We start from the raw sequence: 17342 nt of genomic DNA on the forward strand, positions 1-17342 counted from the left end.
TGACCCCCCAGGTTTGGAGCTACAAACTCCCAGTCGCTACAGTAATCCATCCACTACAAAGGGACTGTTTTGAGAGTTACTGATGGTGAGTTCAGTGCCAAATGAAGGGTTATTGAACACAGTTTCATGAACGTAAAGGGAGAATCAGCTGCAGTCCTATTTGAATGACCGTTTCACAGACTAATTGACGCCCATCTCTTCCCTGCAACCACACCCACACTTAGGGCCCAGCTAAAACAAAAAGAGCATCCACGTCACAAAAGTGTTGGCCAACCAAATTTGACACCGAGTCACACAATGAGGTTTTGGAACCGATGACCAAAAGTCTGGTCAAAGAAAGGTAAGTTCAAGGAGGGTCTTTAAGGAGGAGAGCGAGGTGGACACCTTTGCTGAGCAAATTCCCAGGCTTAGTGACGAACCGTCTGACATTTGCAGCCACCAGTGCAGGAGCGATTACAATCAGTGACTCAAGAGGCTAGAGGAATGCAGAGATCAGAGGTTTTAAGGCTCAAGAAGTGTGCAGGAAAAAGGAGGGACAATGAGAATTTTAAAATCAAGGACACACAAGATATCACATGGCCCGTCTTGCACATATCATCAGTAATACAAGCCAGAAGCAGGGTGCTTGTTCAAGTAGAGGGTAGCTTACCGATGGTCTGTCGCAGTTCCTCACACTGACTGACATGGGGTAACCTCAGCATCTCCCTCCATTTTTTACTCCGGCCTTTCCTCTTCCCTCCGCCACCTTTAGGAAAATAAATCATTAGCAAAAACTATACCTTCAAATCATTTTGTAAACAAAAGCGACAACAGACAAATTGCAAATTCTAAACAATTTTTTTTAATTAAAAATGCTTAATTACGCAGCTTTTGAGAGCTATCAGTGGAGACTACCTGCTCAAACGAAAACAAACTTTTTTCTTCATTCATTCGTGGGACATGGACGGCGCTGGCTGGGTCCAGCATTTATTACTCATCCCTAGTTGGTCTTGGAGGGCAGTTGAGACCCAACCCCATTGCTGTGGCTCTGGAGTCACATGTAGGCCAGACCAGTTCCAATAGAGACAGATCTCTGGCAAGCGAGGAGTTTGGCAGAGTGGGGCCTGTGTCACAGTGGGGTTGTGATTTTCTTACTCAATGTGGAATTAGATGACACGAGTAACCCTTTGTAAATCATCACTCTCCTCACATTCTACCTACTCTCACCCAGAAGTACGTTCCACACAGAAACTGAGATCGCTTTGTAAAGTATTCTGATCTCGTGAAAAGGTGGTTGCCAGACTGCTCTAAACTAATAATCAGTTGGTTGTCTCTATGAGAAAGCAGCCAGCCAAAAAAAAAAGGTAAAATCACCATAGTCCCAGGTGCCGTCCCCTTTGAGAGAGAGTGCTGACTGGTGGTGATTTTAACCTGAGGATCACTGCATATCAGGTGAGAGGCAAGGTTGAGAAGGCAGGGCCTTTATGAATAACCTCAGCCGGTATGGGAACTGAACCCACACTGTTGGCGTCGCTCTGCATCACTAACCAGCTGCTCAGCCAACTGAGCAATCCAGCTAGCCCCACTGCCTTGCGACTCTCACCAACTTTTACAGATGCATCATAGAAAGCATTCTTTCTGGTTGAATCACAGCTTGGTATGGGCTCCTGCTCTGCCCAAGACCCCAAGAAACTACAACAGGTTATGAATGTAGCCCAGTCCATCACACAAACCAACCTCCCATCCATTGACTCTGTCTACACTTCCTTGTGCCTTGGCAAAGCAGCCACTGTAATTAAGGACTCCCTGCACCCCCGACATTCTCTCTTCCACCTTCTTCCGTCGGGAAAAAGGTACAAAGTCTGAGGTCATGTACCAACTGACTCAACAGCAACTTCTTCCCTGCTTCTGTCAGACTATTGAATGGACTTACTATATATTAAGTTGATCCTTCTCTACACCTTAGCTATGACTATAACTATATTCTGCACCCTCTCCTTTCCTTCTCTCCTGTGTACTCTATGTTCGGTATGCTTTGTCTGTATAGCGCACAAGAAACAATATTTTTCACTGTATCCCAACACAAGTGACAATAATAAATCAAATCAGTTCAACTGTACTTTCCCCAGAAATGTGCAGCTTTCTTTCCATTCAAGTATTAATCTCCTGAGAAAATTAGGATTGGGTCTGCTCCCAACTTTAAGGCGATTCACCGTGTTTAAAAACGATTTTCTTCCCCTCTCTGGTTCTTAACTCCCAGAATGTGGAAGGAGCTCTTGCCTGATCCTGCGGGAAGGTGCACGGCTGAGGCCATGAAGATCGCCAGCCGCAAGTACCAATAAAGCTGGCACAGCAGGCATGTCAGACAGCATGCCCACCCCGGGTATGTCCCAGAGGTGGAGAGGCACCGAAAGTGAACTGAATCGCAGCAAATCATTAACATGGGAACAGGAAGTGCCCGATGGTCTGGCCAGTATAAGTCACCAAGTACAGAGAGCTCATCACAAGGCAGGAAACAATACAGATCAGACCATAGGACTGGTCCCCAGCATCATCAGAGGCAAGTTATTTGGAGAAAGTTGGATCCTTTAGAACAAGAACAAAGAAAATTACAGCGCAGGAATGGCCCCTTCAGCCCTCCAAGCCTGCACTGACCATGCTGCTCAACTGAACTAAAACCCCTTTCCCTTCAGGGGACTCTACCCTCTATCCCCATCCCATTCATGTATTTGTCCAGTCGCCTCTTAAAGTCACTATTGTATCTCCTTCCACTGCTTCCCCTGGCAGCAAGTTACACCCTCTATGTAAAAAAAAACTTGCCTCGTACATTTCCTTTAAGCCTTGCCCCTCACACCTTACACCTCTGCCCCCTAGTAATGGGCTCTTCCACCCTGGGGAAAAGCTTCTGTCCATTCCCCTCATAATCTTGTAGACTTCAATTAGGTCGCCCCTCAGCCTGTGAGAGCAAACCAAGTTTTACTGCAGATGCAAAAAGAAAAAGATGGAGTGGGTTGAAGGGTGTACGAGCGGGATTTATACATTTCCAGAGTATTTAATTACTGGGAAAAAGGATGCTTCATTAACATACTAAAGATTGAGTAACAGAATTCTGACAGTGGAGCAAAAGCTGAGTCTTTTTAAAGGTTCATCTATTTCCAAAGTAATATACCTGGTGACATATAAACAGGAACATTGTTCTGTTTCTGCAGTGGACTTGGTGACCCAAGCCCAGTGCCAGTCCACAGAATCAGTTCCTTAAACAAACAGGAATGTCCCACTGGCAGGAGGCTGACTGACGATAAATAGCAAACTAAGCAGAGAGCAGATGAGGAGAAGTCTTTTTAAATAGCACAGCCAGTCACAATGATCTCAAACTCACTGCCTGGTACAGAGATGGAAGCATCACACATTAAGTTGATCTTTCTCCTTACCCCATCAGTAACTGCAACACTACATTCTGCACCCTATCCTTTCCTCCTCCCCTATGTTTTGTACAGTATGAACAGTATGTTTTGTCTGTATACTGCGCAAGAAACAATACTTTTCACTGTGTCCCAATAACAAATCAAATTCCATGGGAAGTTAAACATCTAAAGAGCTCTGGGGAAAAGGGGAAGTGGAACCAAATAGATAGTGCTATCAAAGGGCCAAATGGTCTCCTCCTGCACCATATCATGCACTGAGTCGAAAATTAACAGTAGCTGAAAAGGTTGACCTGTGATGGTGATAAAGGCTATAATTCCTCCCAAATAAGAGGGTGATGACAAACTAACGCTACAAGCATGCCAGACAGTTCTGAACAGACAGTCAGTCTAAAGCTTCTTTCCTTTAATTCTCTCATGGGACGTGGACGTCACTGGTGAGTCCAGCATTTGTTATCCATCCCTAATTGCCCTTGAACTAAGTGACTTGCTTGGCCATTTCAGAGGACAGTTATGAGTCAGCCACAATGCTGTGGTTCTGGAGTCACATGTAGGTCAGATTGGGGCAGGACAGATTTCCTGCTCTAAATTGGGAGGGGAGAGTGTGCAGCAGGACCTCGGTGTCCTTGTGCACCGGTCACTGAAGGTAAGCATGCAGGTGCAGCAGGCAGTAAGGCGGCAAATGGCATATTGGCCTTCATTGCGAGAGATTGAGTACAAGAGCTGTTGTTGCAATTTACAGGGCCTTGATGAGGCCACATCTAGAGTATTGTGTGCAGTTTTGGTCTCCTTTTGAGGAAGGATGTTCCTGTTCTTGAGGGAATGCAGCAAGGGTCTACCAGACTGATTCTGGGGATGGCAGGACTGATGTATGAGGAGAGATTGACTAGGTTAGGATTGTTTTCACTGGAGTTCAGGTGAATCGGGGGCGGGGGGGATCTCAGAGACTTATAAAATTCTAACAGGACTAGACAGGATAGATGCAGGGTGGATGTTGGGGGAGTCCAGAATCAGGGGTCACAGTCTGAGAATTCAGAGTAAACCATTTAGGATGGAGATGAGGAGACATTTCTTCACCCAAAGAGTGGTGAGCTTGTGGAATTCATTACCACAGGAAGTAGTCAATGCCAAAACACTGAACGTATTCAAGAGGCAGCTGGATAGAGCACTTGGGGCCAACGGGATCAAAAGTTATGGGGAAAAAAGCAGGATTAGACTACTGAGTTGGATGATCAGCCATGATCGTGATGAATGGTGAAGAAGGCTCAAAAGGGCCAGATGGCCTCCTCCTGCTCTTACGTTTCTAAAGGGACATTAGTGAACCAGATGGGTTTTTACAACAATCATGATCACATTACTGCTGAGGTTAGGTTTATATTCCAGAATAATTAATTGAATTTAAATTCCACCATCTGCCTTTGTGGGATACAAACACATGTTCACTGGAGAATTAGCCTAGCATCTGGATTACTAGTCCAGTCACATCACCACTACACCACTGTCTCCCCTCACTGTTGTATGGACTGGAACTTCTGCACCGTTCATGCTCACACTTGGGAGCAGGTCTCTGCACAACGGCTCTTTACCAATCTGCACGCATATCCCCTTGGACATAAATCACCTCTCCGTCCTCATGGGAGTTAATATCCAGGAATTCCTGATCCTACACTACTGTGGGAGCACCATCACCAAGGAGAACAATAAGGAGAAGGTTCTCCACAGCTCCTTCACTGGGCGATAGGACAATAACAGCAGTCACGAGTATGCCCAGCCCACACTAAGCAAACAGGAACTCCGTATCCACGTGAATCTGTCAGTAACTTGACTTGGAGACTTGAACACGTTTGAGGCTGCACAAGAAGGGGGAGGCCCAGTTAGAACAGTTTTTCAGAAACTTTACCCTGCTGTGTTGCAACATTTTTACAAAGCTGTACAGTAAGTACAGCTTTGACAAAGTTATTCATCAAGAGCTTTGGAGCTTCCAGAGATTGTGAAAGGGGTTGTAGAAACACAAGTTATTCTAAAGAACTAAAATAAGACCTAGGCAGCAAAAAAAAAAGCCACCACCCTCCCTCTGACGTTCCTCTTTAATTCTCGTTAGAGTGTTTTGCATTGCACTCTCTCACACCCAGCATCAATGGGGTGCTTTCCCAGCCTCTACCCCACATGGGGACCAAAATAGCAATAAATTTGAGCTTTTGATTTTAATACAGTAAGGAGACAGTGCCTCATATCAACTTATCTACATTCTATGTTCTATTATCTCAAATGGATAATTAAGTTAAGAAAACCTTTAAAAGAAAATCCATGTTGAGTGGAGAAATAGGATTGGAAAGCAGGGATGAGGTGTTAAACTTACGAATGTTGGTTCGGGGGATTAGCAGGGTAAACGTGAGGGGTTGTGGAGGTAGGACCTGGATGGGATTGTTGTCAGTGCAGGCTTGATGGACCAAATTGCCTCCTTCTGCACTGTGGATTCTACGATATATTAAAGTAAAAAGTAGTAAAGTTTATTTATTAATGTCACAAGTAAGCTTACATTAGCACTGCAATGAAGCTACTGTGAAAATCCCCCAATCGCCACACTCTGGCGCCTGTTCAGGTCAATGCACTGGACATGGCCAACACGTGACTCCAGATCCACAGCACTTGTTTCAGGGGCCACTGTAGATAGATCTCTGCATCCCATAAAAGAAAGACTATAAAGGGGTCAGGTAGGGTAGACACATAGCAGCTATGACAAGTGTTCAAAGACTGAGACCTTAAATCCCATTCCAAGCTCATGGTCTACAGAGGCATCATAGGATCACTACACCACAGAAGGAGGCCATTCAGTCCATCGAGTCTGTATCAACAACAATCCCACACGCTCCCTCTCCCCATAATCCCCCGTATTCAAGCTAGTCCCCCTGGCACTAAGGGTCAATTTACCAATCCACCTAACCTGCACATCTCTGGAGTGTGGGAGGAAACCAGAGTACCTGGGGGGGGGGGAACCCACACAGACACAGGGAGAACGTGCAGACTCCACACAAATAGTCACCCAACGCCCGAATTGAACCCGGGTCCCTAGCGCTGTGAGGCAGCAGCGCTAACCACTGTGTCACCATGTCAATTGTGGATCCCACCCCAGTAAGCATCAGAAACATGGACAATGTACCATTAAGGGATGCCTCAAATCCCTGGAGAGATATCAAAATGCCTCTGCAAAATCCTACAAATCCACATCAATAAGGTGTATTGACCAAAGCATTCTCTCCCAGGCCAATAACCACAGTCTCAGGGCACCAGTCTATAGAATCCCCACAGTACAGAAGGAGGCCATTCAGCCCACTGAGTCTGTAACCACTCCCCGAAGGAGCATCTTACCCAGGTCCACCACCTGCCCCATCCCTGTAACCCTACACGTTTAGAACATAGAACACTACAGCACAAACAGGCCCTTCGGCCCACGAGTTGCGCCGATCACATCAACACCTACCAATCAATAGACCTATCTATAACCCCCAATCCCATTAAATTCCATATACACATCCAGAAGTCTTTTAAAAGACCCCAGCGAGTTTGCCTCCACCACCACTGATGGCAGCCGATTCCATTCACTCACCACCCTCTGAGTGAAAAACTTACCCCTCTGTACTTGCCTCCCCACACCTTCAATCTGTGTCCTCTCGTAGCGACCATTTCAACCCGGGGAAATAGCCTCCGAGAATCCACCCTATCCATTCCACTCAACATTTTATAAACTTCTATCAGGTTTACCACGGCCAATCCATCTAACCTACACACCTTTGGACTGTGGGGGGTGGAAACCGGAGCACCCAGAGGGAACTCACGCAGACACGGGGAGAACACGCAAACTCCACACAAACAATCACCCAAGGCTAGAATCAAACCCTGGCACCGTGAGGCAGCGGTGCTAACCATTGTGCCAACGTGGTCACCCTCAACCAGGTGAGATGGGTGGGCCACATTATCCGCATGCCTGACACAAGACTCCGGAAACAAGGGCTCACTGGGAGGACAGAGGAAACATTATAAAAGGTCACTCTGGAAGCCCCTCTGAATAAGTGCAGCATTCCACTGACACATGGGAATCGCTTGCCCTAGAACACACAAAATGAAGAAACATTCGTGAAGACGCCAACCACCCAGAGTGTTACTGAGTGGATGACACAGACGCCCACTGCAAACAGTGGAAAGAGAGCGCAGAATCCAGAGCATCCCTCGTTTAAGGGGTCACTCATTTCTCTTTTCTTATTATTCATTCGTAGGACATGGGTGTCGCAGGCTGGCCAGCATTTATTGCCCATCCCTAGTTACCCTTGTACAGAGGACAAATGTGAGTAAACCACATTGCTGTAGCTCTGGAGTCGTGTGTCAGCCAGGACAGGTAAGGATGGCGGATTTCCTTCCCTACAGGACATTAGAGAACCAGATGAATTTTTCCGACAATCGACAATGGTCGTCTGCAGGTTCTTAACTCCAGATGTTTTTTATTGAATTCAAATTCCACCATCTGCCAGGGCGGGATTCGAACCCAGGCCCCCAGAACATTGGCTAAGTTTCTGGATTAATAATCTAGCGATAATACCACTAGGCCAACACCTCCCCCTCTCTTGGGGAGTAGTGGTGATTTGGAACACTCTTCCTCAACAGGCAGGAGAAGTAGAATTTTCTGAATATTTTTTCAGGCAGAACAAGAATGAGATTCTTGATAAGCAAGGGGTGAAAGGTCATTAAGGGTGAGCAGGAATGTGGAGTTGAGGATTCAATAAAATCATGGCTGATCTGATTGTCTGGGAGAGCAGGCTTGAGGTGTCAAGCGGCCCACATCTGCTCCTCATTCCCATGATCTTTACTAGAGAGCAGTCAGAACGAGAGGAACATTTGCAGTGAATCACAGAGGTATTTAAGGAGAAGGCAGAATCATAAGTGAGGGATAAAAGGAACAGAACGATATGCTGATAAGCAGCGATGAGGTAAAGATGGGAGGAGGTATAAGCTCTGACTTGGAACAAACAGCCTAGTTCTGTACTCCCAAATGTGGGGGTATGCTACAATGATAAACACACTGGGGGTTACTACATTGTTGCTGGGGAGTCAGTAGAGATTAAAGACTCTAAATGCTCCTAGATGTACTAGTATTTTAACCAGCCACAACGGTGCCAGCGACTTTCTCCCTCTGAGCACCAGTCTCAGAAATACCTGTAAGTCACTGAGTTGTAAAAGGAACCACGAGTAAAAGCAGCCATGCTGATCCAGTACTGATCATGTTGATAAGGTAACTTGCACTGTACGTTACATACACAAGTAGCACGTACTTCAACATTGTTTTAACAAAGTTCACTCACAGGCAAAAAAAAAAAGAAGAGTTGGAGATGGAAAAGTGCAAGAGATTCTGTGATGGTCTGGACATAACATTAGCCTTCACCTGCAGTGACTGGATTGGAAAAACTCCAACAAACACGGAAAGGCGAACGTTGTATGATGGCATCCCAACAAATCAGGGATCATTAGGTGCCGTGCTGAGTAAATCAAGAGAATTCTAAAAGCCCCACGTGAAGAAATTGAGGGAGACAGAGTGGCATTTGCATAGTGCCATTCACAACCACAGTGAATGAAGTACTTTCAAAGCGTAGACAATGTTACACTACGGAAACTGCAGTGGTCTATTCCTTCTTTTTCCATTCACAGGATGTGGACGTCACTGGCTGCCCCAGCATTTATTGCCCATCCCCAATTGCCTTCTTGAACTGTGCAAAGCAAGATCCCACAAAAACCAGTGACCAACCAGATAACCTAGCTGTTTTTTAAAAAATTGATTGAGGGGAAAAACATTGGTCCTGCTCGTTGGGGTCAACTTCCCTCCTCACCTTGGAATCTTTTACACTTACAAGAGGGCAGCGGGGTTTTAACATCTTACCTAAAAGTCAGCACCTCTGACAGTGCGGAATGCCCTCAATACTGCATGGTTTATAGTTTGTTAGTGTCACAAGTAGACTTACATTAACACTGAAGTTACTGTCAAAATCCTCCAGTCGCAACACTCTGGCACCTATTTGACTACACTGAGGGAGAATTTAGCATGGTCCATGCACCTAAACAGCACATCTTTTGGACTGTGGGAGGAAACTGGAGCACCCTGAGGGAAATAACGTAGATACAGGGAGAACATGCTCCACACAGACAGTGACCCAAGACTGGAATTGAACCCAGGTCCCTGGCACTGTGAGGCAGCAGTGCTAACCATTGTACCACCATGCTACATGGAGAGTGCCAGCCTGGATTATGCGCTTAGATCTCTGGAGTGGGACTCGAGCCCGGGCCCATTACCTTCTGACTTAGAAGGTAAACCACTGCTACCCATTGATAACACCTCCCGCAGAATTCGAAATGGATGGTGCAAATGGCGTCTCCCTTGGCATCTTGTTTCTGTTGACTCTCAACACTTTGGGCTCTCCTGATCCTACGCAGTGCTTTATGTAGGGGAGGAACCAAGTTCTACGCTGGTAATCAACAATGTGGAGGTAGCATATTGGAAGTAGTTATTAAAACATATGGGATCCAGGGTTTTACAAAGAGAGTGAAGGAGTATAAAATCAAGGAGATTCAGCTGAACTTTCTCAAACACTGGCTTGGTCTCAGCTGAAGTGCTGGGTTCATATCTGGGAAGTACACTTTAGGAAGGATTCCTAGACCTTAGATTTACTATAATGATACCAGGATTGAGGGACTTCAGTTGATGCAGAGAGGCTGGAGAAATTGGGATTGCTCTCTTTGGAGCGCAGAAGGCAAGAGGAGATTTGGCAGAGCTTGTTTTTTCCTTTATTTTCATGGGTTACGGGTCCCACTCTGGCCTTGAACTGAGCTGTGCCATTTCAGAGGACAGTTGAGAGCCAACCGCATCGCCATGGATCTGGAGTCACATGTAGGCCAGACCAGCTTAAGGGCAGCAGATTTCCTTCACCAAAGGACATTAGTGACTCACACTAGCTTTTTAATTCCAGATTTATTTATTGAATTCAAATATTTTGAACCTGTGCCCCCAGAGGATCTACCTGAGCCTCTAAATTATTATTCCAATTCCATTACCACATCACCTCTCCCACGGGGATCGAAGGGCGGTGCAGTGGCACAGAGGTTAGCACTGCTGCCTCACAGCGCCAAAGATCCAGGTTCAACTCCCAGCTTGGGTCACTGTGTGGAGTCTGCACATTCTCCCCATGTCTGTGTGGGTTTCCTCCAGGTGCTCCAGTTTTCTCCCATAGCCTGAAAGACATGCTGGTTAGGTGCACAGGCCGTGCTAAATTCTCCCTCAGTGTACCCGAACAGGCACCAGGGTGCAGCAACTAAGGGATTTTCACAGTAACTTCTTTGCAGTGTGAATGCAAACCTACTTGTAACAAATAAACTTTATGTTGGTACATGGATTTTGTACTTACACAATATGGCAGGTGGGTACAGGGATCCGGGCGATTGGGGGTGGTGGGGGAGATTGAAGTGTGATAGTAATGTTGAACAATTCATTAATTCATAGTCACAACAGGTGGAAAACAATGCAAAAATTAACCGTCAGATAGACGTCCTCCAGCAGATTTGACGTTAGCCGAATTCTTGGTTTCTGGAGACAGGGCAGTGGTTTTACAAATCTATTTGCTTTTTGAAATCAATTTGAAGAATTCTATGCCTGTATTGCAAAGCAGAGTCGGGTGGGCGGGGTGAGGCTGATAGAAGGGTTTCCCCCCCCAGTACCCTGGCTAAAGTCTATCCCAAGGTGAATCAGGTATAAAACTTGTAAAAGTGCTGCTTTTTGCAAAGCTGTTTGTATGGCCGAGTGAACTCAGCAATCAGAACGTGGGGTCTGGTGTGGGAGGCAGTTTGTTCTGTCTTTTCCCATCCAGCACCGACAGTTCCGCAATTTCCCTCACGGACTCAGTGTTGAACTGTTAATTCATAGCATCTTGCAGTGCAGAAGGGGGCCATTCAGCCCATCGTACCCATGCTAGCCCCTTTTTTGAAAGGGCTAACCGATGAATTTCCTCTTTCCGCACCCCCACCCAGGGCTCTGAAATTTGATCTTTTCAAATGTACGTCCAGTTCTCCTTTTGAAAGTTTCTGTTGGGTCAGGTTTCGCCTCCCGTTCAGATAGCACAATCTGACGTAAAAGAGTTTCTTGTCATCACCCCTCTGGTTCTTCTGGCTGTTATGTCTGTAAGCAGCCTTGGCTGATTGAGTGAGTCCACAGGATACTGGATGGGATTGTGGTCGGTGCCAAATGGCCTCCAAAATAATAATTCTATTATTTTGTTTTCAATTTCTTCACAAACGTAGTTTTTCAAAAGGCGCAAGAGAGATGAGCGCGGAATTCTACAAGGCTGGCACGGCTAACAGAAACTGTTAAAGTCTCGGTGAAAGTGTCTCAGTGTGCCCTCACCTCTTTGAAGGCGCGCCTTAAAAGCTACCTCTTTGACTCAGCTTTCAGTTGTCTGAGCCAATATCCCTTCACGGGGCCCGCTGCCAAACATTTGTCTGCTAACACTTGTTTGGATGTTATTTGCTACGTCAAAGCACTATGTCCATACAAGTTGTTATTGTTGTTTCAGCAAGGCAGGAGGCTTGAAGATGCCAGCTGTGGGGCTCAGGGAGCTGCCCTCGCCTCACTGAGTCAGTGGGTCACTGGATCAGGTCCAGTGGTGGTTTGGACCACGTGATTTAGCCCAATACTGCAGTGAAGTGCCGGGAAACACTCTCGGTTGATGTCACTATTTCAAAAGAAGGGCCTGGGAGACGCTGACCATTTGGCGTCCTGACCAACATTCATCCTTCACCCAACGTCACTTTCAAAAGGGAAACCTGGTCATTAAGCGTGGGATCTTGCTGTGCACCAAATGTGCTGCCGCACTAAACAGTCTGAGGCATCCCAAGGTCCTGAAAGGTGGTACAGAAATGAAAAACCGCCATGGCTTGCGAATTAGGGACTTGCACACAGCAAGTATCTGAGCCGCACACAGGCTCAGAACCATTTGATCTGTGCCAAGTCAGCTTATCTCGAACAAGAGGAGCTCCCACAGTTGAAGTAAGCAGCTGTCAGGTTGAAGGAGTTGGAAAACAAATATGGACTGTGGCGGTACGGTGTCACAGTGGTTAGCACTACTACCTCTCAGCGCCAGGGACCCGGGTTCAATTCCCAGCTTGGGTCACTGCCTGAATGGAGTCTCCACATTCTCCCCGGGTCTGCGGGCGCCCCGGTTTCCACCCACGGTCCAAAGATGTGCAGATTAGGTGGACTGGCCATGCTAAGTTGCTCCTTAGTGTCCAAAAGGTGAGTATGTTAGTTGGATTAGCTGGCGATAGGGCGGAGGTGTGAGCCTGAGCTCTTTCAGAAAGTCAGTGCAGATGGGCCAAATAGCCTTCTCCGGCACTGTAGGAGTTCTAGAATTCCAAGATCTCATTCCCAAGCAAACGCACACACTTCTAGAGAGGTGAAGACAGCATAAGCTAAACCCTCACTAGCAGAGAAGAAAATAATAGGGTAGAAGAGGCCATTCTGCCCACAAGGTCTATACTAGCTCTTTACCACTATACTCCCACGATTGGACTGGTCCACCTCAAATTAAAATGTTGATCCATGATAGGATTAAACAGCCGATAGAGGGAGATTCAGCCTCAGTGAGGATTTTAAATGCCATTCCTGATTAACTCTCGATCCCAATCAGCATCTTTCCCAGGCACTCAGCCAAAAGCTTCTAGAAATCTCTACTGAATCTCCTTAGAGCTTTATCGACTCCCACATTAAAAAGAGATGGGAATTCCAGAGGTTGGAGCCTCAGCTGCTAACACAGCTATATTAGGCGGGCTGAAGGAATTCAGGAACACACAAGTGACCAGAATTGGAGGACTGTGAAGGTCCTCCATCTTCTTAAAAATATTAAGGCACTGGCTTTTCCATTTGCCTCAAATCAATAGTTAGGCAAGGGACTAATCTTCAAAAGTCACTAAAGGCATATTTTAGGACTGATAGTGGAATAGTAGCAAAACATACTGAAGAGCTCAAGGAATGGGCTGCCCTGAGACAGCTGTGAAGATAGACGATCAAAGAGTCCCAACAGTGCAGGAGGCGGCCACTGGGCCCATCGAACTGCACCAACAACAATCCCACCCTAACCCCACATATTTACCCCGTCGATCCCGCTGACACTAAGATGCAATTTACCACTGACCAACCTAACCCGCACATCTTTGAAGTGTGGGAGGAAACCAGAGCACCCGGAGGAAACCCACGCAGACAGAGAGAGAATGTGCAAAGTCCACAGAATGACCCAAAGCTGGAATCGAACCTTGGTCCCTGACGCTGTGAGGCAGCAGTGCTAACCACTGTGCTGCCCAACCTTGTAAATGATTGAGGAAAAAGTATGATGCTGTGATCTGGCGCCGTGTTGGAAAGGCTGTAATAGTGTGCGGACAAAATTCACAACTGTAGGTTCTTTCTGAAGGATTGGACAGACAAATGGAGTCCTTGCTGTTGCGTACGTCAAATTCCCCCAAATGTTTAGGGTGGACATTCAGTGGTTGAAGGGCCAGGACTGCTGATTCAAGAACAAGACGGCACAGTGGTTAGCACTGCTGCCTCACAGCGCCAGGGACCCAGGTTCGATTCCCAGCTTGGGCCACTATCTGTGTGGAGTTTGCACATTCTCCCTGTGTCTGAGAGAGTTTCTTCTGGGTACCCCGGTTTCCTCCCACAGTCCAAAGATGTGTGGGTTAGGTGTACTAGCCATGCTAAATTGCCCCTTGGTGTCATGGGAGCTAGCTAGGGTAAATGCATGGGGTGGTGGAGATAGGGTCTGGGAGGGATTGTGGTCAGTGCAGACTCGATGGGCCAAATGGCCGCCTCCTGCACTACAGGATTCTCTGATTACCCATAACACGGACTTTGACTCACACTGAGTGTCCAACGTAAGCACTTGGTATTAGAGCAGCAGAATCCAATGGCAGCGTGCCAGCCACCGCTGGACTAAACTAAAACAAACCAAAAATTTGGGAAACTACTGTTCTCCAAGATGAAAAAGTGGAACCACGCCAAGCAGAACAAAAATCTGGACTTTCTGTTTCTGTGTAGAGAAACGTACAACTAAGCGGAAACCACTCGGCATCCTCACTCATTCCAGCTCTTGAAATCAAACTTTCACGATCTCCAGTTAAATCATTTATCTCATCCAGTAGAAATCATACAAAGGACATCCAACATCCTTGAAATAACCACAAGAAAAAAAAAAGACGACAGCTTCTCACCACAGCAAACATGTACACCAATACCCACCCAGTTCCACCAAATCTTTCTTTGTCCAGACTCCCCAGCAGAACATGGAACATGCTATTTGACCCAATGGCTCCATATTTCACACAAACCACTTCCCACTCTCATTCCCAAGACATTTCCTTCCATTCCTTCTTCGCTCATTTGTTCATCTGGCTGCCCCTTAAATGCATTTATTGCAAGTTTACGAAGTTCCCACTGCATCATTCTGTCACGAGACTGTATCCAGTGCATTACAAAAGAGAACAGCAGGATACCGCGGATGCTCAAATCTGAAACAAAAGCAGAAAACGCTGGAGAATCTCAGCAAGTCTGACAGCAGGGACAGAACAGAGCCTATGCTTCAGAGCTGACAAAGGGTCGTCCAGACTCTCAATTACTGCTGGAAGATCTCATCAGGTCTGGCAGCATCTGTAAGGAGAGAAAAGAGCTGACGCTTCGAGACCAGATGACCCTATGTCAAAGATCCTTTCTCTCCTCAGATGCTGTCAGACCTGCTGAGATTTTCCAACATTTTCTGTTCTTGCATTACGAAAGAGGTCTGGTAAAATGTAAACGTCAAACCGCTGTTGGTTCAGTGGTGGTCGCACAGAAAGATGTCATTCAGACCCCACAGCCACGTCAGATTACGCTCCACAAAGCACAGCCTCAAGATAAAGGGGAGGCGGTTTAGAACGGAGTTGAGGAGGAACTTCTTCACTCAAAGGGTGGTGAATCTCTGGAATTCTCTGCCCGTTGAAGTGGTGGAGGCTGCCTCGCTAAATATTTTTAAGAAGCAGGTTGATGGGTTCTTGATAAGAGAGGGGATTAAGGGTTATGGGGAGAGGGCGGGAAAGTGGAACTGAGCCACAACAGATCAGCCATGATCTTATTGAATGGCGGGGCAGGCTCGAAGGGCTAGATGGCCTACTCCTGCTCCTATTTCTTATTATGTTCTTAAAAGCCACCTCTTTCTGCATAACTCTCCTCGCTCACATGTTTAGCAATCTTCAATGTATCAAAACCACTTGCTTCAACCACTTTCTGTGATAAACTTTATTTACTAATCACAAGTAGGCTTACATTAACACTGCAACAAGTTACTGTGAAAATCCCCTAGTTGCCACACAGTGGCACTTGCCCAGGTACACCGAGGGAGAATTTAGCATAGTCAATACACCTGACCAGACTAGCGAGATCCACATTACTCACCAAGAGTAGTGATGAAGTTTCTTCTGCATTCCGTATTGGATTTCTTAGTGACTTTTATCTTGTATTGACTGACTTTAGCTTTGCTCTTCCCCACAAGTGGAAGGTTTATAAACCTCTCATATTATTAAAGATCTCTATTAGATCACCCCACATCCCTCATTTTGCAAAGTTTAGGTGCATTGACCATGCCAAATTGACCCTTAGTGTCCCGGGATGCGCAGGTTACAGGGCTTAGCAGGTTAAATGTGTGGTTTACGGGGATAATGCCTAGGTGGGACAGTTGTCAGTGCAGACTCAATGGGCTGAATGGCCTCCTTCTGCGCTATAGGGATTCTATGATAAGTGTAAATCGAATAGCAGCTAGCCTTTCATCATAATGTTCTTCAACATCCAGAACCGAACTGCAAAAAGTTCCACGCGAAAGACTGCCGTTCAGACTCTGGCAATTCAGGATAAATCTTTGGCAGGGATAGGAAATCGGAAATCTTCCAAGAGGGAATGCTTATGGCTTGAGTCGCTCCCACAATGACGTCGACATAGTGTCCTGCTAGATAACTAAAGCCATCGCTGACCACTGTGCGCCGGAGGGACTCGACGACATCAGCCACTACTCGAACCATCATCATCATTTAATTTGATAGGCTTCCTTTAAATTATTTAGAATTTAGTTTATTATTTTTGTCCCTTATTCAGGGGACATGTGCTGACTGTAAACAGATGACAATCAAGTCATCCTAACTGGCAATTAACAAAGAGTTGGAGAAGTGGCTGCCATGGCAACATTAGGGGTACTGCGATTGGAGAATTGCTAAATTGTGCGCAACCTGGGATTCAGATAAACCAGAGACCAGAAGCTAGAATCGTAATCTTGAGAGAGCTATTTTTGGTGAAAATAAATGAGGAATTCCTCTAATCAGGAACAGGTAACTGTGAACCAATCTTATCAATCTCATTTCAAATAGGAAGATTTTCTGCAAAATCGTTATCTGTTAACACAAGTAATCCTCTCTTCACTTTGGGCCTCTCATTACTTATAATAAATGCATTTCATAGAAAGTTAAATAAGTACCTGATGGGTAGCCTGATCAAGGTCTTCAAAATAATGAAGGGATTTGATAAGGTGGACACAGGGGAGTTTAAGTTTTATTTATTAATGTCACAAGTAGGCTTACATGAAAATCCCCTAGTCGCCACATTCCAGTGCCTGTTCAGGTACAGGTAATGAGAATTTAGCATGGCCAATGCACCTGACCAGCACATCTTTTTGACTATGGGAGGAAACCCACACAGACACGGGGAGAATGTGCCCTAAGCCAGGATTCGAACTTGGGTCCCTGGCGCTGCAAGGCAGCAGGGCTAACCTGGATGTCACCACTTGTGGAGGAATCCAAAAGTAGGGACTATAAATTTAAGACTGCCCCCCCAAAAGT

The 17342-nt window shown here is 46.2% G+C and overlaps 1 protein-coding gene across 1 annotated transcript in view; it reads right to left on the reverse strand.

Moving 5' to 3' along the window:
* Window positions 1-17342, reverse strand: part of LOC145343317 (G protein-coupled receptor kinase 5-like) — a 129432-nt gene that overhangs the window by 99414 nt on the left and 12676 nt on the right. The window contains exon 2 of the mRNA XM_080189505.1: window positions 650-745. Coding sequence (XP_080045631.1) covers window positions 650-745 — 96 coding nt within the window. The remainder of the gene's footprint in view (window positions 1-649; window positions 746-17342) is intronic.

This window comes from Carcharhinus amblyrhynchos, chromosome 5, assembly GCF_965287045.1.
Source record: "Carcharhinus amblyrhynchos chromosome 5, sCarAmb.v2.hapA, whole genome shotgun sequence".
Lineage (NCBI taxonomy): Eukaryota > Metazoa > Chordata > Chondrichthyes > Carcharhiniformes > Carcharhinidae > Carcharhinus > Carcharhinus amblyrhynchos.